General features: G+C 42.0%; 1 protein-coding gene across 1 annotated transcript in view; it reads right to left on the bottom strand.

The window, feature by feature from the left end:
• The window catches only part of BCAS1 (brain enriched myelin associated protein 1), a 111432-nt gene that overhangs the window by 7281 nt on the left and 82359 nt on the right, over positions 1-21792 (bottom strand). Inside the window, exons 8-10 of the mRNA XM_082643382.1 lie at positions 19430-19471; positions 11545-11700; positions 3211-3276 (exon numbers count right to left, since the gene is read on the bottom strand). Of these exons, the coding sequence (XP_082499508.1) occupies positions 3211-3276; positions 11545-11700; positions 19430-19471 (264 nt within the window). The remainder of the gene's footprint in view (positions 1-3210; positions 3277-11544; positions 11701-19429; positions 19472-21792) is intronic.

Below are 21792 nucleotides of genomic sequence, written 5' to 3'. Positions count from 1 at the left end.
TTCAGATGACTGCTTCTTTCCCAGAAGGTCTCAGCTCAGATGTCATCACCTCCTTGGAGACAGTCCCTGATTAGAGGGTCTAAAGATGCCTGACCCCCTTCTTGTGGAACACTGCTGAATTTTCTTTTTTTTTTTTAACTACCTTTCCCTATTGTATTTTTTAAAATATATTTATTTATTTATTCGGGTGCGTTGGGTGTTCGTTGCTGTGCGCGGGCTTTCTCCAGTTGTGGCGGGGGGGGGCTACTCTTCCTTGTGGTGTGTGGGCTTCTCATTGCGGTGGCTTCTTGTTGCAGAGCACGGGCTTCAGTAGTTGTGGCACATGGGCTCAGTAGTTGTGGCACGCGGGCTCAGTAGTTGTGGCTTGCGGGCTCTAGAGCACCGGCTCAGTAGTTACAGTGCAGGGGCTTCGTTGCACCGCAGCATGTGGGGTCTTCCTGGATCAGGGCTGGAACCTGTGTCCCTTGCGTTGGCAGGCAGATTCCTAACCCCTGCGCCACCAGGGAAGCCCCTGAATTTTCTTTATGTTTGCAGTCATCACGGGGATTTCTTTGCTCACTTGGAAATGTTCTGATTCCCTCCAGAGCATGAAACTCCTCTGTGTCTCTTCCATTGCTTTATCCCCAGCACCTCACCTGACACATGGTAAATCGCCATCAAAATGGGCTGGGGCTTCCCTGGTGGCGCAGTGGTTGAGAGTCCGCCTGCCGATGCAGGGGACACGGGTTCGTGCCCCAGTCCGGGAAGATCCCACATGCCATGGAGCAGCTGGGCCCGTGAGCCATGGCTGCTGAGCCTGCGCGTCCGGAGCCTGTGCTCCGCAACGGGAGAGGCCACAACAGTGAGAGTCCCGCGTACCACAAAAAAAAAAAAAAAAAAAAAAAAAAAAAAAAAAAAGGGCTGAATGAATGGCCAGCAACTCGCCTTCCAAGTGTTCCCAAAATACTTCCCTTAGCACATCGCTCGGGTGTGAAGTGGGAAGTCCCTACAAACCAACAGCTCCCATGGGACACTGATTTTTTTTCAAAAGGGGAGCTTTCAATGGGTCATATCCATTTACCACATGGTTACTCCATCCCTATTAGGCCTAAATTTTTTTTAGAATGGCTTAGAAACGAACTTCTGGAAACAATACATGGCCGGTTCCTTACCTTCAGAGTGAGCTAAGAATCTGAAGTGTGCATGACTGCTTTGTCACGAAATGCAGAAGATCTAGAACCTTTGCTTGGGGCTTGACGCTGTCTCAAAAGTTATAGCAAAAATTATTCCCATCTGAATAATCTGAGTGTCTCCTCTCCTAGAACCCAGGGATGCTGGCAGGAAGCTGGAGGACAAGGTTACTGGAACATCCCAGTTGATTCAGACACTGGAAGCCAACCCAGGCTGGGAACTTCTTGGGCTTTTTTTCATGGAAACATCAACTAAGGCTTTTATAACTCAGAGGGCAAATCTAACAGGAGCAGAGAATGTCTATTCCCACCCCCCGAAGTTAAACTAAGCATTTGTCATCTCCCAATAGTACACACCAATCTTCTCACGTCTGGATCCAAAGCCCTGGAAAATAGAATTCTCAAAACATTTCTAGATGAGTGTAAATAGAATGACATTTCCAGCTCATTCAAATTTCCACTGTTTTCAGATTTTAGAATCACCAAAATGACTGGCATAACTGTTTCACTGTCAGATTCCAGACAAAATGTACAAACATATTTCAGTGTTTCATGGTGAATAACATAAGTTTATCATGTTTCCAAGGTAGTAACCTTTGGGATTTTTGGTTCCAAAGTGGTCTAGAGTATGGGTTTGGGGGGCAGATATAGTAATAAGTTAAAAAAGAAAAATGAAAATAATTTGAATGCACTAAAAAGCAATATATTATTCCATGTTGAAATATACAGGATAAACTAATTATTATGGAAGTAGAAATATCATAAATTATTTAGTAATTGCTGGAATTTGTGTGTGTGTGTGTGTGATATGAACATTACAGGGTGATAATTTCTCATCAGAAGCACAATAGTAATAGTAATAAAACAACAGCAACAGCTATGGCTTTATATGGTGAAGCCATATAAAGCCAATATGAAAGTATTTGGAGTAAGAAAGTAATTAAGGTTAATTGAGGTCATAACGATGGGGCCTTGACCCAATAGGATTAGTGTCTTTGTAAGAAGAGACACCAAAATACTCATTCTCTCTCCTCTCTATGGTATTTTCTTATGGCAGCTCATGCTGATAAACACAGCAACTAACATTTATTGAGTCCTCTATACCAGGAATGTTCTAAGTGCTTTACATGTATGGATTCATCTAAATATGACAGCCCTATAAGGCAGCACTTTTCCTAGCTCCATTATACAGATGAGAAACTGAGGCATGGAGAGATTGGTAATTTGCCTTTGGTCACACAGCTAAAAAATAGCTGATCCAGGATTCAAACCCAGGCAGTTTGAGTCTGCAACCCATGCTCTTAACCACATCTCTGTATTGCCAAAGTTAGAACAAGAATATTTGATGACATTTTTGTGGAGGTATATTTCTAAGTTAAAAAAGAATGCAGGTTATAAAACAGGGTGTTGAGCATGAGATGATCCCACTGGGAAAAAAAAGAATACATATAGTTATAAAAATGTCATAGCTGTCTCTTTAGGATAGAGAAAATGATAGAAACGAACCACCTGATCCCATATCTTTCACACATCTATTCCAGAAAAAGCTCCTACTATGTACCAGGCACCATGCAGTGTGATAAAAAAAATAGAAGAGGCCCCTTCCTTGCTCTACAAATACTCCAGACAGGGGCAGGAAGGGGTAGGGGAGAGAGATAACTAATGGACAAATGACTTATTTCAATGTGTGATAAGTGCCATGAAGTAAAAGTACAAGATGCAGGGATGATGGGTGGAAAGGGAACAGCTTTTTGAGGAGGTGACATTTAGGCCAAGATGTGAAGAATGGGAAAGAATTGTCTGTGTGGAGAGAGGGAAGAGCACGTGAAGGCGCTTTGCAGTAAGAAATAGCTGAGGAACTCTAGCTTGTTCGTGCTTGCATCTGCAAAGCCCAAAATGGTGCCTGGTATACAGTAGGCACCCAACCTAGAGACATCAAATGAGTTGGCTGTGGTTGAGAATTGCATCAGAAATGAGGCTGGAAAGAACCAAGAACATGCCAGCTAAACCCACCATTGAACCGAGTTTACAGATCACTTACTTGGTAGCTGGAGTCTTTCCCATTTATTTCTTCTGAGTGGGTGATCCCTCCATCCCCTTTCACTGACTAAAATAACAAACAGACAATGGCCTTTCAGCTACCACAAGCACAGCAACATGGAGAACGCAAGGGAGGTTGTGAAATGGATAACTTCAGTCATTCATTGTTGAGATTCAAGGTCAGGACAAATGGAAGACCAACTAGAAACACATTCCTCATGAGTCACATGATTTCCATGTGGTCTATAACCAGAGTCTGATTAAATTCAAGTGTTGGTCTCCAAAAATAACAACAATAAAAGTCTTAAACCCTGGGATTAGGTAATTCTGGGATAAATAAATGATGATGAAAATACTGATGTTGGAACCAGAAGGTGGTTGAACATATAGAATGAATGAATAAGTAAATAAACAATTAAACCATTAAGTAGCTATCTATTGGTAACATTTAAGTGGTGGGTGTTTTGTTGTAGTATTTTTTGCCCCTGGCAGTGAGATGGGCTATGTCGAACATTCTATTTTCCAATCTTTAGCACCCCCTGTGGCCAGCGGCATCAGGGACAGGGCTGAATGGGGCTGACGTCACAGATTTGGGTCCTTAAATCAACAATCTAAGCTAAAGGTTCTAAAAGTGTGATACCGGGACCAGCAGCTTCAGCATCACCTGGGAATTTGATAGAAATATAAACCCTGAGAACTACACCAGATCTACTGAGTCAATAACTCTCGGGGTTGGGACCCAGCAATCTGTGTTTTAATAAGCCCTCCAGGTGATTCTGAGGCATCACTGCTTTAAGCTAACTGGCCATAGACAAATACGGACCAATACTGGAGTCTGTGGTTTTAGCTGTGGATTTAGTAATGTTCTATGCTTGATGCTTGATAAAAGACCTAAGAAATCTGGCAATGAATTGTTCAGTTCTTATTAACAATTTGGACTCAGGTCTAACCCCACATATTTTTTCAATGCTTATGGTCTCCTTCTCCTGGCTAGAGGGACGGATTGTAGGAAGTGGAGGTTAAGCTCTGTGGCACAAGAGGAAGACTTTGGATTCCACTGTTATTATCTTGGCTGTTCTGCTTGTGGACAGCAAGAACCTATATAACACCCACACGAAGAACAGTTACAAACATTAAAGCATTCAGTACTTTTTTTTACTGGTTAATATTATGTGCCTCTATAATCTGAGATAGGGTACTCATATAAGCAGAGATGATAAAAATTATTATTTATGAAGGCTAACTTTTAGTGAAGTACTAAGTGCCCGGAACTGTACTAAATGAGATAATAACATGTGTTAGTTCATTTATTTATCACTCCAGAGTCTTAAGATAGAGGAACAATTTTATTGCTCTTGTTTTACCAACAAGAAAATGGAAGCTTCGAGAAACTAACATGGGTCATGGAAGTAGCAGGTTGGGAGCCATGATTTGGCACTATGGCAATGAGTCCATCTTCTACATTCTTATTTATTTTTTATTTTTGGCTTCTTTTGGGTCTTCGTTGCTGCATGCGGGCTTTTCTCTGGTTGCGATGAGCAGGGGCTACTCTTCATTGTAGTGTGCAGGCTTCTCATTGCAGTGGCTTCTCTTGTTGTGGAGCACAGGCTCTAGGCGCGCGGGCTTCAGTAGCTGTGGCACGTGGGCTTCAGTAGTTGTGGCTCATGGGCTCTAGAGCGCAGGCTCAGTAGTTGTGGCACACAGGCTTAGTTGTTCCGCAGCATGTGGGATCTTCCGGGACCAGGGCTTGAACCCGTGTCTCCTGCATTGGCAGGTGGATTCTTAGCCACTGCGCCACCAGGGAAGCCCCATCTTCTACATTCTTAACCTCCTCCCCACACTGCCCCTAGAAGGTAGGAGGTACCACTCAATCAACAAACACTTATTGAGCATCTACTATGAAGCTACCTAATTAGGAAAAATGATAAGGGCTTGGATAAGGTGGAGGTTGAAAATCTCAAATAGGGATATTTATGGGACATGCCTATCATCAGGGCACAAATATGCTTATCTTTACTGCTCGGTGCTGTTCTCTGATTCAGAAGACTTGACTAGGACTGTCTATGATTGAACACAGTATAAGAATTCCAATATCCTTCCTACCCCCAAAGCAACCTTTCCAGAGCTAGGCATAGGCTAGGACCTTGATATCTACTTCTTCATTGATTAGGAATGGAGAAGCCATTCCTGAACTCTTTCTTCGGCCTGAACTCCCGGTGTCTGGAAGTTCCATGCACTTTTCTTAGAGATATCATTGTCATGCGTTTCCCCAAGCTGCTCAACCCAAAGGCAAATGAGGATCTGTTCTCTATGTATAGCTTAGACCCATTCAGGTGGAAGGTGGTTTTTTTCTTCCTCTAGGTCTTCTGCATTGTCCTACAAGGACCAATCTTCTTGAGAACATTTAGAAGAAGAAAGGGCTCTCAGTTATCATTTCTCTCCCTGCAACTAGCTCTTCCAGCTCTCACCCAAGAGTTTTACCACTTTGGGATTTCACGGGGCCTCCAGGATTCAGGCTGTGTTGTAACTGCCCTGCCTACACAAACACACTCCCTAGGGTCCTGTAGAATACAGGGTCCTGTCCTCATGAGGTGGCCTTTAGGGAATGCTGAAAGGCAAAAACCAACCAGCCAACATGGTTTTTTAAAGCAAAACCCGAATGGATAATTAGGAGTCATGTTACACCCGTTAAGAGAGAGAGATTTTTAACTTCCCTTTCATTGTTTCAATTTGGTTAGTGTTAGGTACCTGCCAGTTTAAGGTTAAAATTGATATTCTTCTTCCTTCCTTTCCTAGCTAGCCCTTGAGGGAGAATTTGGATTGAATCAGAAGTCTCCCTTGACAGTAGTGGATCTAGGCTGCCATCCCGAAAACAGACCCTCATGCTGCCCGGGAAATCATTGCAAATAGGTTCAAAGTCTTTAAAAAAAAAAAAAAAAAAGGGAGAATACCTCGAGTTTTTCTATGATTTTTCTCTGTTGTTCACTTTGAGGCATATAAAACTGTATTTATGCAAAGGTGACTGTAGGCGGAGTTTAGACTAAGGGCCTTTTAAGTCCATCTGAGGTCTCTTCAATACCTGCAGTTACTAACAATTCCTCCCTCCTTCCTTCCCTTCTTCCCTTTCTCCTTCCCTCTCTCCCTCTCTCCTTTGTTTTCTCTCTACCCCTCCTCTTTCCTCTTTGCAGAGCCCTCTTTCAGTGACAAATTAAAATAGTTCCTGTTGGGCTTTCTATTCAAAGGACCGTAACCACAGCAGCTTATTTTTCCCAGCTGTCAAAAAAAATAGAGTTGCTGTTTAAAGAGACAAAAATGCTTTCAGAGACTATTTAGTACTTTAAAGAACAGTTTGAAGACTATTAAGTAATTGTGGAGATTTCCCAGTGTGATACGGAGCAAGTTTCTTGACAAAGAGTTTATTTTTATTCACGAGAATCAAAGATGAAGCATCTCAGGGCATCCAGCCTGCGGTGCTGAAATGGGATCTGGTTGTGAATCCAAGTCTTGCATATAAATGAAATCACTTTTACATTTCTTTCATGGTGTCATGCATTCCTATAGCTTGATACTCTGAAGAATGTTGGAAGCATCTCTGATATATATCACTTAGATACTTAAAATTCTAGTGGAAGTGTTTGATGGTCAGTTCAAATCTCTTGGAGAGGAACACAAATGTATTTTGATAGCGATCTGTTCCAACTGAAGCTGAGATTTAAAGGAAGAGTCGGGATATTTTAATTTAGTGTCAGCAGAGGAGCCCGAGTGTTTACTAAATCAATCTCATTACAACAAACCTAAAGAACTGGGCCTGCTAGAAAGTTCCAGGGTAAACAAAGGTTATGAGTCCCATCTTTGTGTTTTACCAAGACGCTCACCTGAAATGGAATTGGGCAGTTCAGACAAAATGACACAGCCAAGGTACATCTCATTTTAGTGACAAGTATATTCAGAAAACTTTCGTCCAAGCTTTATGTAAGACATGTATGAATTCTGCTTTCTTGTGCTTTGTTGTCATTTCAGGTAGAGAATCACAAAAATGGAGCTATAGTTGTTCTATTTACTCTCAAAGAAAAGAGCTGCCAGAAGCACGGGAGGCAGCAATAACAAGGGTCAGCTTTAGAATCAACGAGAGCCTGACTCTGAATTCTGGCTCTGCTGTTGACCAGCTCCGCGACCTTGGGCAGGTCGCTTACACACTGAGTCTTCGTGCCCTCATCTGCACAGTGGGGCAGTAAGAGGGTTTGTTTCACAGGGTTTTTATATTAATAAATGAGTTAATGCATGCAATGTGCTTAGCCCGGGCCTGGCCACATCATTTGCATGCAAAAAACAAACAGTAGCTATTATTATTATTACTATTAATGGCTGAGACCCGCCAAATGACTCCAGAGTCCCCTTTTAGGGTAGGAAAGAATGCACGTCGCCGATGGGGACAGGAATTGCCCCGAACAAATGCTACTTTCAGAAACCTGACCTTAAAGAGCAACTCAGTATTCATAGTTTAATACTCAGGGAAGAAGTTGAGATCAAAAACTTTGGCTAAAAGACTCCTGTTTGTTGTTTTATACTTATCCTCACAAACTTTTCTCCCTTTTCCACAAGACAGTCAATTTCAGCAGGTTTTCTTAGATTGATTAGATTGAATGTAATTAACAAAATCCCTCTGATTTCATAGCTGTCTCACTTGGGCCTTTGATTTGCCCAGAATTAAAGTTCGAGAGTCTTTCTTATCTAAGCCTGAGAAGGTTATTCCAACAGAGTTTCTTACAAAACTAATGGTCTAAAGAAAGAGACAGGAGGAGGATTAAATGAAACAATGTATATGACAGTAGCTTGCAGGAGAAAGCACTTTTCAAGTGTAACGTGTTATTAATATTGACAAAGTATAAATCTATTTCTTTGTCTCCCATCCACCACCTTTTCTGGTTTCATCTGCCCACCTGGTTTGTGGGTACATGAACACAGGTCTCCACCCACGCACTTCGTAAAAATATACTAGTGCTGCAAACAGCCGATTTCTTGACATTCCGTCGAATTAATACACACAAGACTCTTTTTCTATTTAGGGCGTGACAGATGTCTTAGCTATTCCTTGCAATGTTTTCGAAAGTCTGTAGGAGCCCATAGGATTTTTGTGAAGTGCTGTATCTACACGTGCCCAATGCAATGTTAGGACTTATATGACTATTTTCTTTTCCCTGAAATATAATTATTTGAAAAATGATCTTCTTTCTATTTTTAGGAAAGATTAATTTCTGGAAAGAAAAAGATCACTTTAGAAATGAACTGGGAAATGCATTTATTTAAAAGAAGTACTCAAACAAGAAGTACTTTGCCATGGGATAGCAAAATACGCCATCTGAAAGAAATTTAAGGGGAGGGGAGGCTAGAAAGTAGAAAATCAATGATCAGATGAATGGAAACCCTGATTACAAAACAAGGGTGATGTATTTGCAATTGAGTTTTCTCTTCTATTAAATCAATTATTTTTAAAAACTATATTTTGCTAAAAATACTTAAAATCAGTTTAAAACATTCACTTATTCAATTATAATGCTCAGGCACATACTAAAAAAAACAGAAAATAAAAATCCCATAGCGATGGGCCAGATGCTGCCTCTATCCTCAAACCCTTAGAGCAGTTGTTTGTGTGTTTGTTTTTGTTTTTTTCCCTACATAAATCCAAAGACTTTAGTTTGGAAGCTATGAAATATTACCCAAAAGTGTTTCCTGAAAAAAAACTGCTGAAGCTGACTTGCAGGATTCTACACTATGAGGATATTAACACCTGGGCAAAAAGTAGATGTATAACGATATTCATGCAGGTTAGTAAAGCAGCTAACATGTGGAAGATACATGGTGCGTGCTCCCTGAATATGGCACAGACTTCAAAATAAGTCTGTTTTCCTTACTAGGCTTTGTTCTCCATGAGGACAGGGACCACATCTATTTATGTATCTGTATCGTCTAGAATATAGTGGGAGCTTAATAATTATTTGTTGAATAAGTGAATAAATGAAATGCAGAAAGTTGGAAACCAAATGTCTATCCATGGCGCAACGGTTAATCAGAACATGATAAACCCAGACAATGTGATGCAATGAAGTTCTTATAAAGAGTGAGGTGGCTCTGTATCTGGGGCTGCAAACTCAAATACCCACGGGATAGACCAGAAATGTCAATGAGGGAGGTGGCCTGGGTGGGGCAATAGGGAGTGGTGGGAATTGTGGTAAACTTGAAAAAAACCCTGTCTTTTGTGTGTCTGAATTAACTGCAATGGGAATATAATGTTCTAACGAAAACAAAACAGAATGCAAGACCAGAATAATGAAGAAATCTGGAATTTTAGGGGAAATCTCAACAATCATGGAAGCTTGGGGGTTTAAACATTAAAAGGAAGCAATAGGGGCTTCCCTGGTGGCGCAGTGGTTGAGAGTCTGCCTGCCGATGCAGGGGACATGGGTTCGTGCCCCGGTCCGGGAGGATCCCACATGCCGCGGAGCGACTGGGCCCGTGAGCCATGGCCGCTGAGCCTGCGTGTCCGGAGCCTGTGCTCCGCAACGGGAGAGGCCACAACAGTGAGAGGCCCGCGTACCACAAAAAAAAGAAAAAAAAGGAAGCAATAATATTCAAGCTCCCAGGTATAACCCTTTTAGTGGGCAACAGGATATAAGAACAATGGACATTATAAGACCGGGCACTGTCAGGTGATGGAGGATTACTTGGGGAAATGTGTCCTTTTCTACCCCATCCCTATCCTGTGGAGAATCAATTCCAAACGACTCTTGTTTCCAATTTGTTCAGACTTACACAGTTTCTACTGCTTGAAAATATCCCCAAACAGCATCTAATGGATAACTCCAGAGGATGACTTTAAGTATGGAACCTCACTTGAATTTAAGAATTTGTTTTGAATGGATGCATTGGGTGGTTTAGAGGTCTTTCATGCTTTATTTGGAGTCTCTTATATTTTCCTCCCTTTTAAACGAAGAAGTCTCATGTTGATTATTTGGAAGAGAAAGTCATTCTGTTTGCTTTTTTTTTTTTCCGTATCTCTCAACTCCATCCAGAAACGAGAAAGCTGGACCCTCCTCAATGTTGTGATGAGCTATTTGGGGATCCCATTTGTAATGTAGATGGGTTGCCAGAAAGAGGCCAAATGTTCTTTTCTTTCCTGATGTCATGTAAAAATTGATTTAAAAATCTCAAATCTTGATGCCCATTTTCGGTGCCAAATTGCAGAATAAATGGCCAGGAATATAGATGGGGTTCCAGCCATGCAGGCTGCCCAGTACTTCTTACTCCACGAGAATTCAGCAATAAAAGAAAATGATTCCTGTCAACAGTTTCTAACAGTGATTTCTAATATTCCTCATCTCCCACTGGCAAGGGTTTTGTTCTGTTTTGTTTTGTGGACGAGAAAGAATTCCTTAACAGATTGAGCTTGTGAAATTAGAGAGTTGCTTTCTCAAAGGATTAATTCCCAAATACTCCTGAAAATAAAGGCACACTCTAATGAAATTCTTGTTTTTCATTAAAAGAGAATTAAACCAATGACTTTTTACATGGGTTTTTGTTTTTTTGTCTTCCAACCGATTGGGGTTTGATTGCATTATATTACTTAAGTTCCTGGATGTTTAGATATTTTATGCACATGACTCTTCACAGACGCCCAAAGATGTCTGCCCAGATTCTTTCCATTCTATAGAAATTAAAAACACGGCAAATTCACCAACTAAATTATACACCCTCACTATTAGGAAATCGTCATTTCCTTTCATATCATACCCTTTCTGGAATTATCTGTAAACCAGCTTTGCCCAAATTTGTGTCACTCATACGTCCCCTTCAGAAGTTTTCCAACATCAAAATATAACTTGAACTATTAATTACTTAATCCTTTAAAAATGCCTTATGTTCTTTATGTAAATAAACGTATTTTCAAAGGAAACTGCATATTATTACCATAACGGGGAAAACGGAATCATTGGCCAAAAACACAGGGAAACTTTTAAAAATAAATAAAATTAAAAGTAAGCAACACTATTCACTTCCAGGTTGGTATTGTTGTCTGCCACAGCTCAGGAGCCCAGGCCAGCTCTTCTTTTGTTAAGAAGGCAGTTAGCAGGGGTTAAAGGTTAAGGAAAATTAGCAATAAAGAGAGACATTCTCTGTGATTAAATCAGGAGGACAAAAGGGAATTTTCTTAACTCCTATTCGGTTTATATTCCATCTGTACTACCTAGAATCATGTCTCACCACCTGACCTGGGCTCTTTGGTCTCAGAAGCTGATGTAGGTATTTCAGTTTCCCTGAACTGGAAGCAAGGGCTTACCATCTGTCTGAGAAGCGCCATCAGGGAGGGTCTTGGTGCTTTGCGTTCTGCTCTCTTGAGCGTGTCTTCTGCGGGTTCAGGTGTGCGATCTCCTTCTTCGCTGAGATCCACTGTTTGTAAGGCTGATTCTACTTCTTCGGACTTCACAGCCTCTACCTGTGATTCACACACCACCTGGATTGTTTTGCCAGGTAATAAGACAGTAGGAAAAAAAAAAACCCATCCCCCAGACATGTTTTATAAAGTGGGGCCCCGGTTCTCCCCTCAACCACATGGTAGCTACAGTTTGGAGTCTAGGTTATATACAGGCACATCTTGAAGAAGTAATACTCACATCATATCATGTGCTCTCCAAATATGCTGAAGTGGAAGAGACAAAATTCCTGCCCTGGGAAGCTACAAGGCTTGGACAGGGAGTCCCTTTTAAGGATGCCCTTCAGAGCATGCTCAATACCCCTTTCAATCAATCTATCAGACCCACCTGTTTGGTCTCCCATAAAGGTAAATCACACCTGGCCTGTGTAATTATGTCCTTAAGAGTACAATCTTAGGACAGTGGCCGGGATGTCTTCCACTGCACATCCTAGCTCGCTGCAGCTGTGGAGAAACCGTCCTCTTTGCAAGAAAGGATAGTGTGAAAGCCTCTCAGTTTAATGGCCTTGACTTCCTTGGTAACTCATTTTCCCACTTCTCCCCAGACCAGTCACTTGTTCTCGTTACTTAACTGAAGTTCCTGCTTTCAGAAGCAGGATGAACTTGGCAAGAGAACCCCCGCTAAGTTCCTTACGGCCCCCAGCAGGGTACCTCGTGAGCTCAGAGCCCCTTGAATGTCTGAAGGGGTGGCCACCAGTTGGGGGCTGAGATGGAAGCCCTGCCCTTAGACGGTTCAACTGCGCTCTGATTCCAAATTTTGTTCGTTTGCATTGCCTCATTCCGTTTGGGCTGTGCCCCAGTCACACCTCGGACAGCTTTTATGTTTGCACTGGTCCCTGCAACACGACAGAGTTAGTTGGCCTGGTAAGAGTTTTATAATTTCCTTTTCGTTTCCTCAGGCAGAGGTTGGCAAACTACTACCAAATTCATCCCAGAGCCCGTTTGAGGATGGCCCATGAGCTAAGAATAGATTCTACATTTTTTAAAGGGTTGGAAAAATTGTTTAAAAAGATGAAAAATTGGCAACGGAGACTCCATGTAGCCGGCAAAGTCTAAAACATTTACTATCTGGCCCTTTACACAAACACTTGTCATCTCTGCCGCAGAGGGAAGTCCTCTAGAGCCAAAGGCATCTTTGCATTTGTTTTGGCTGGTGCCAGACCCCCAGCTTCCTCCGAATCCTGTTCGTGCTGTTAGGGAGGTGGGGAAGGGAACTTAGTCATTTCCAAAAACACAGAATGACTGTGGAGAAATCATTTTCCGTTCCTCCATGCGGAATATACCATTGGTTTGCAAATAACCCAAATGATCCAAATTGAGAAGGACCCTTCATCTTTATATTGTCAGCTGAAGCAGGAAGGTGCCCATCAACAAATCAGCATATAGAAACGTCCCCAAACCTGGCAATTAAATCATAGCATTCTCTCCCCATCTTCCATTTCTTAAGGTATTGACACAAGCCGCAGCATTTTCCCTTTGTAATCTAAGATCTAGGTTGGGGAGTTATAAAGTCAAAAGTCCCCAGAATGCAAGGCAGGTGAAGTCAGCGTGGATTGACCAGGTTTAAGACAAAAAGGAGTGGTGGGAACTAAGACAAATGAAAGTTAAGTCGTCCCTTTGAAAGACGGTAAAACACTAAAACCACTGGACAGTCAAACAAAGCACGACTGGGAGGAGGCTTCTGCTGCTGGGCTGTCTGTCTTCAACCCGGGCCTGTCTTTAGGAAACCAGGCAGAGACTAGAGCCAAATAAGAGGCTGGATTAGTGGTCAAATGTGGTCCTGGGTTTCCACATCCAGGCCTGACTTAATTTAATTGCATTTCTGAAAAATAAGCTTCAGCCACAAGAGCCCTGGGGTACATCTGAAATGTAGGCAGCCTGATAAGAGTGACCAGCCTGCCTGGGCCTCAATCTTGACCTTACCCCTTCCAGGGGCTCTAATCCAAGTTTCCTACTCCACATCTCTGTGCTTTCATTTCTCATTTCTCGATGGGGATAGTATGCACATCAGAAAGTTGTTTTGAGAATTAAATCAGGCAACACATGTAAAGTTCTTAGAACCGTGCCTGACATACAATAAGCACTTAATTAACACTAGCGGTTGTTACTTATGCTATTTGAGAGCCATTTACTCCACGGGCTTGAATTATCTGGAATCACCCACCAGGCACATGTCCACTATTTAGAGAAGATATCAATAACTATCTCTTACTATGTCAGACGTTGTACAAGGTTTTTTTTTTTTTTTTTTTTTTTTTTTTTCGGTACACGGGCCTCTCACTGTTGTGGCCTCTCCCGTTGCGGAGCACAGGCTCCGGACGCACAGGCTCAGCGGCTATGGCTCACGGGCTCAGCCACTCCGCGGCATGTGGGATCTTCCCAGACCAGGGCACGAACCCATGTCCCCTGCATCGGCAGGTGGACTCTCAACCACTGTAGCACCAGGGAAGCCCTGTACAAGGTATTTTTAATCTATTACCTCAATAAAGAGTTACTGAGTTACTCAAGACAGCTCAGAGTAGGTAACATTATTCCTATTCTATAGATCAAGAATCGTAATGAGTGAATGACTTAGCCAGAGTCACACCACAGGCAAGTAGTCATTTCAGTGAGGATGGAGTTGTTTACCAGTAACTGAATATCTAATGGTGACTTAACCAATAACAATATGGAACAAGGTTGAAAGTAGGAAGTTATGGGGTAGGTTCGGTGGCTCCACAGTGTTTCTATAACCTGAGCTCTTTCTATCCCTTGGCTCTGCCATCCTTGTCATGCTGAATTTTCATCCTTTTATCTGCTGCCTCATGGATATAAAGTAGTTGCCACGGTTCCATGCATCACATCCTCAATCCAATGTCCTAAGAAGGAAGGACAGTCACAGCAAAAGAGTGGCTTCAAATGAACTTCTGTATTTTGATCCTCTACTCAGGGTACATTTCACTGACCAAAAGTAGGTCACATCCTTACCCCTAGACTAATTATTGGTGAAGAAAATGGGATTGTTGGTTTAGACAAATCACAGTGAAATACTTTGGGGCTGTGGTAGTTGCCAACCTTACCTAAGATCAAGAGAAAAAGGGTGGAGGAATGGGAAATGGCCCTTAGGTAGGTAATGAACAGAGTCTGACTCACTGACTCTGGGTTCAGATTTATTTGTGATTGAAGCAGCACGTTCATTTTTTGTGTGGAGAGCCTGGAGGGCCATTTACTCATATGATAAAATGATTGTATGGAAATAACTTTGCACATCAATTTTATTTGAGCGCCCATGGTTTTCTTACTGGACCTTTCCAAATGTCAAGGGGTGTCAACTGATAAATCCTAGCCCAGAGTCCATTCTTCAAAACACAACTATTTCAGTAGGAAGAAAAAAAGGGACTTCTAGGGACTCTCATTAGCTTTGAAGTCAGGCCAAGAAGTTGGCTTTCAGCAGCCAAGAAAAAAAAAAAAAAATCCACTGACATCCAGCGTGGAAATCTAGAAGGATTCGAGCTAAGTGAGGATCTGATTTGCATATACAGACATAAGAATTTGATTTTTATTTGGATAGCTTTCTGATTCCTTTCCAGGACAGAGATTTGGAAAAAGTTGTTCCTTATTCAGAATATACGACTGCATCTGCACATTTTAACTTTGGGTACAGTGGACAGAGTGAAAATCAGATTTGTGCTATATTTTAGAATTAAATCTCCCTTGCTTGATTTCAGTAGGGAATATTGTATGTTGCATGTAGATGGTTAGTACAATTAACACGGACAATACACGTTTTAGCAAAAGATTTCACTTTTTGCCCCTAGTAATATACCACATTTACTCTTAAAATTTGGTTTACACAAGTTTTACTAGAGCTGTGAGTTTCAGAAACTGATTTATAGCAAAATGGATTTCCTCCACTTAAACTTCACCCATGACATAATAATATTGATATTAAAATTTTTTATTATAGAATCTTATTTGTATTCGTTCTGATTTGATTTATAACATGATTATTTAATTGCAAAGACACTGTAGAGATTTTATTTTTATACCCAGTAACTCTTTCACATTCTTCCTCATTCTCAGCCCCCTAGGTTTTCTTTGGGTGGACAATCCTCCCTAACTTTAATACTATGTAATATGGATGAAGCTGGTTGAGCAGGTCTAAGCCAATTAACATGGTCTAGCTCCTTGGTCATATGAGTTCTGGGATGGGAATATGTGGCAGAAAGTAGAATTTTCCCAATTATTCATTCTGCCTTCCTATAAAAGAATTACATATCCGTGCCCACTGCTGTGTGACTTGCTTTGGAGAATGGAATGTGAGTGGACATGATATAAACCTCGACTGAGTGAAAGTTTTAACAGCTAGTCCATGGCTCAGCCATGGCACTATTTTCTCTCTGCCATTCCAGCTGCACCTCCTTGTTGAAGGGGCTGCTTTTTCCATCTAGATTTCAGTAGGAAGAGGCCATAAGGATCACCCACAAGCCAACTTACAGCTGATATGCAGCATGAGTGAGAAAAAAAAAAAAAGAATCTGTGCTGTTGAAAACCACTGGAATTTGGGGCTTGGTTGTTATTGCAACACAACCTGGCAGATGCTGACTAAAACAGAGCATGGGAACCCGTTTAAGTCAATGAACAGGAACAAATTCCAGGACATGCAGGGTTGCTGCTGGACCAGTTTCTCCTTTACTCTGCACTGGCTGATGTGATGTTGGAAGGCAGAGGACGTAGCCAGGCCAAGAAGGCTGAGCCAAGGGAGAGCCTGAGAGCCAATAAATTCCACTTTCTTTTTAATCCAGGTAGAGATGGGTTTTCTTTCACTTGCAACTGAGAAGTTCATCACTAAGAAAGAGAAATACCTGTTTCCCTGATCTAATAGGTCACTGGGAAGGAAATCTCCCACCCCTGCCCCCATCCCCCCACCATTAGTTAGAACATTACCTCAATTAACCAGTGGTCAAAACATTTTCAGGTTACAACAGAAGAATTCAATATTTTCTGTAGTCAGGATAAACAGATTTTTTTTCCTGTTAGGACCAGAGGCTCATTCTAGGAAAAGCGTTAAAACTTCCAGGGGCTTCAAGCACCTTATTTTTCTTTTCATTAAACATTTTGAAAAATGTTGACATCAGCCTGCTCTTTACTTTGCATTGGGTGATAGATCAGTTTTGGAAATTCTCAGTAGAGAAATTTTAAAAACTAAACTCAATCGCATTTCAGCCAGAAGAAGTTGAGACTGTTTAAGGACTCTTGTAATATGGTTAATGACACCTAATTGTCCTGTTCTGAAGGTTTAGAGTATTATCCATTGTTTTGATTCACACCATCTCTCTTACTTGGGAGAAGGAAATTAAACTAATTGTTTTACACATACCTTCACTCCACGTGGACACTGAGTCAGCTGTGAGGTGTGTAATTTCATGAGGAAATATAATCCCTGATTACTGGGAAGCACTCACTTCCTGTTGTTACAACTCCTATGCATTGACATTCCCGCAGAGGGAGGCAAACTCTTCCTGCAAAGGGCCTTGTAATTACTCAGCTCTGCCCCTGTAGCATGAAAGCAGCCATAGACTGTGTAAAGGAAGGAGGGTGTCTGTGTTCTAATAAAACTTTATTCATAAACACTGAAGTTTGAATTTTGTATAATTTTCACGCATCACAAAATATTATTTGTCTTTTGATTTTTCTTCAATCATTCAAAATGTCAGAACCATTCTTAGCTCATGGGCCATACAAACACAGGTGATGAGCTAGATTTGGCCCATGAATGGTAGTTTGCCAACCCCTGAATTACAGAGTTTTTCCTGTGTTTCAGGCACTGAAATACGCATACTACCTGCATTACTCATTTAATTCTCACAAGAATCCTAAGGGGTAGGTAATATTATTATGGCCACTTAAGAGATGAGTAAACTGAGGTCCAAGAGGCAGCACAGCCTGGGGATGATGGGGCCAAGATCACAACATTTTAGCCTCATTCTTTCTAACTAATAGTTAGGAGATGAGATATGGAAGCTTAAAAATAGAAACATCATTTGTAGGACTAAGCAATTTAAAGCGATTTTTAAATGCTTCTTTATTTTCTTGACAAAAATATTGGGTTGGCCAAAAAGTTCGTTTGGGCTTTTCCATAAGATATTACAGAAAAACCTGAATGTACTTTCTGGCCATCCCAATATTTTGCTTTCATTTGTATCTCTATCTGATTTTGTGTTATCTTTCAGTATCAATCATTTAACTGATTCATGTTATTTTTCTGTTTCAAATTTGAAAATGAAACACATTCTGTTTGCCTGTTGGAGATCAGCTCTGCATTTTCACATGCGAGCTGCAAGAGACACGAGGTTCCTTGGATAGGCAACTACACACAAACATCCAAAAAGAAGTTTCTCTTCAAAAAACCTGGAACTTCGAAGCTAACAGCTGCCCTGGATTTAACCTGCAGCGTTTAAAGTTAACGTTCATGGGAAGAAGACCCATGGAGTTCACCCTTGTAGGCTGCAGAAACAGAGACCTAGACTTGCTAGAAAATAGCCAGCAAATTCATGAGAATTTGAATTACAAGAGACCTGAGCTTTGTGAGCTACTAAATTTGGCTCCGAAAAGAAAGGAGGGGGGGAAGGAAAGAAGAAGAAGAAGGAGGAGGAGACAGGAGGGGGAGGGAGAGGAAGAGGAAGGTGGGTGGGCAGAGAAAGAAGGGAGAGATGGAGAGAAGGAAAGAGAAATAACAACAGTAAGAACAACAGCAAAGCAGATTCCGAAGGGTTTTCTCCCAACAAGAATTACAACACAGCCATTCTGATTTTTATTCCACACCACAGACATCCTTCCTGGAACATACTGGATTTTCAACGTCTGCTCGGTTCCAGCAATTAAATAAAGGTGAAAACACAAGTCCCATCCATGGCAAGCAAACAAGAGACACCTCGGAAGAGCCAAACATATTTTGCTTTGGTGAAATGATAACCATCAGTTTCTATCTGAAGGAGCTGTGAACTTAGCCCACTTAGAACATTTTCCAAAGACTGTACTTCTTTCAGAGCAGAAAGCTGCTGTTTTGGGTCGGAAACTCATAAGGCCAATTTATTCATCTCCCTGGAAGATGTTTTGGAAAGATACATTTTTGTGGCGTCTCCCATGGAGCCATCTCCTTCAGACATGAACGCAGTGTCTTGAAAGTTTTGACCATCACTCTCAGAAATTAAAGGCCAAAAAGAGAGTGAGGCTCAACCTATGTCTGTCAAGTGTAGGCCCACACAGTTGGCTCTCCTGCCCGAGACCAAGAGTCTCACAGCAACTATTGCCCCAAGCTGCTCTCATGCCTGATGCAACTACCTGTCTTGGGTACCACCCACTGTTAGTGGAGAATCTAGGTTGCATGGAAATAAAGGCGAAAGAGCAATCAAGGTAAGATGAAGCAGAGGGCGCAGCATCATTGTCCCTTAAGGAAGTGGCAAGATGTTCTTATGTTTAGTAGACTCTTTCAGCCCCTAAATGGTAACAAGTGCTAAAAATGTGTGCTCTGATTTTGCATTATATTTGCATTGATTCAATGGGCTTTACAAATATTCATCCAAAGTTGTTCCCCCATGGTCCCTAATTACATGGAAGGGAGAAAGAGTCTACAGCGGATGAATAACCCTTGGAACATGCAAGAACCCAGGACCCCAGAGCTGACGCGCCCAGCGGTCCATCATGCCGGAGATGAGTATGGAATGATTCTGTCATTTAATGCATAACTTACATTCTCCTCTGCACCTGTGGGAACTGAATCCTCCTTAACTGACTAAAGGGAAGATAAAAACAAAAGTAAGAGTCAGACTGTTACCAAAACCAGGGCTAACAGCTTTCGGGTGCCATTCTTGGACACAGCTTACGCGTACCTTGTTCCAAGAAGAAACTGAAGGAGCTTTACACAAATGTAAACAGTGTAAATTAAGTTATGTATTTTAAAATGTAACAAAGGAAAAATAAACATACAGATGCAGGCAGAATACAAATGGAGTGAGGAGAAGGGATGCTACAGAACACACAAACTACAGTCTTGGCTGTGGGCAAGTAACACGTTTGCCTTGACAGTTTCTGGTAGCTGATGAAAAGAGGGATCTATGATTGGTCACACAATACAGTCACTGTTAGGTAAGATACATGAGCTGCTCAGGGAAATTCTGGTAACATGTCCAGAGAAATCCATCCCATGGTCCTCAGAGAGCAAGCAGTACTCAGCCTTACCCTGACAGTCGGGCAGTGGCCAGCATCCGAAGCTCCATCTTACATCAGCGTTCGACGTAGGCCAAGGTCACCATGCCAAAGTACAGTCTGGTTAAAATACTTCTAGGAAGGGCCAGGGGGCTAGGGTCCAACACACCCAGCTTCAAACCCTGTTCATCCCTGCAGTAATTCTGGCATCTACAGTCCTGCCCCAAATAGGAGAGGAGTTATCCAAATTCTATCAAAGGCCAATGTCACAATCATTATATCAGTTTGCCAAGCTCCAACGTGGGAGGTCATCTTTGCATATTTTTTGCAGTTGTTCTGAAGGATTATTAGGTGGGTGGGTGGTGGTGTTTACAGACCACTTTGAGACTCACTTGACAGAGCTGGACTCTCTTCCCAGAAAAGTAAACATGAACAAAATATTTTGCAAATAGTTTCAGGGTGTTCGTAGACCCTTGTCTTTCTTTTGGATTCCCAGGTAAGAACCCTTATCTATGTTGATTTTGTTCCAAGTCCTGCCTTTATTTGTACCTTGAAAACATGCAGTGGGGGAGGAAGCAGGGACCTGACATTTGCAAATGTATCTCCTTCATCTGGTACTCTGCAGACACCATGTCACTTAAAGCAGCCCCAAGCGGTCAGCATGATGATCTTCACTTACGCGGCAAGAAACGGAAGTACAGAGAGGTGAAGTCACTTGTTCAGGACGGTACAACTAGAAAGTGGTGAAAATGGTTCCGAAAGCCAGGTTTTCCCCCTGCCGTGATAACTTGAAGGATCAGAATCACTTTGTGTGGGGCTTCCCTGGTGGCGCAGTGGTAAAGAATCCGCCTGCCAATGCAGGCGGCATGGGTTTGAGCCCTGGTCCGGGAAGATCCTACATGCTGCGGAGCAAATAAGCCCGTGCGCCACAACTACTGAGCCCATGTGCCACAATGACTGAAGCCCCCGCACTTAGAGCCCATGCCCTGCAACAAGAGAAGCCACCCCAATGAGAAGCCCGTGCAGGGCAGCGAAGAGTAGCTCCCGCTCGCCCAACTAGAGAAAGCCTGCATGCAGCAACAAAGACCCAATGCAGCCAAAAATAAAATAAATAAAATACATAAATTTATTAAAAAAAAAAAGAATCACTTTGTGTGTGTGTGTGTGTGTGTGTGTGTGTGTGTGTGTGTGTGTGTGTGTGTGACTGTGTGGGCTTCTTTCTCCTCTACCAGACTTGCTCTCTCGCTAGATGAGATCTTCAGCTTGGACCATTTATTTTTCCTTATCTTCTCATACTGAAGCTTACCTGCGCACAAAATACGTCCCTAAAATGGACTGTGGGTTTTCTGGAAGCTTCTGATTGTCAGAAAATTATAGCACACTCAGAAGGAATTGCAAGCAGTGTAGCTTTCTTGGAACTACACCCCTTCTCCCGAGACCACCTGGATGCTATTTAATCCTATGAAAAGGCAAAGAGTTAAATGATATTTTAAAAGCCAGACCTCCTTAAACCTGACCCACAAAAGTTTCAAGAGTCAATATACTGTCTACGTTAGGCTGAGAAAACCCTCCCACTATGTAAGAACGGCACTTTTAGGTTTTCAAGGCCTCTTTCCTGTCCCAGTTGGTTGTAAGGAGACTAGTTTGTGCTTTGGTTTCCTGTGTCTGGCAAGTTCTTGGCTGTTGACTGCTCACTGTTTTCTAGAGGAAACTGAGAACTGGGTGTAGGCGATGGTGCGGCGTGGAAGGAGCTATTCTGAACAGTGATGTTTTCATCATCTTTGTTATCGCTTCAGATGTCCAGACCCTTCTGATGTTTCAAAAGTTGGCATTATAAGTACTGTCTGTTTCAAAAGAAATGACTATTCCCCACTTCAAAGTTCTACTACCCAGCAAAACACTCCTTAT

This window comes from Mesoplodon mirus (genome assembly GCF_964341445.2).
Source record: "Mesoplodon mirus genome assembly, chromosome: 15".
Taxonomy (NCBI): Eukaryota; Metazoa; Chordata; class Mammalia; order Artiodactyla; family Ziphiidae; genus Mesoplodon; species Mesoplodon mirus.
The sequence above is the reverse complement of the archived record's forward strand: the minus strand, read 5'-3'. Positions and strand labels throughout refer to the sequence as shown.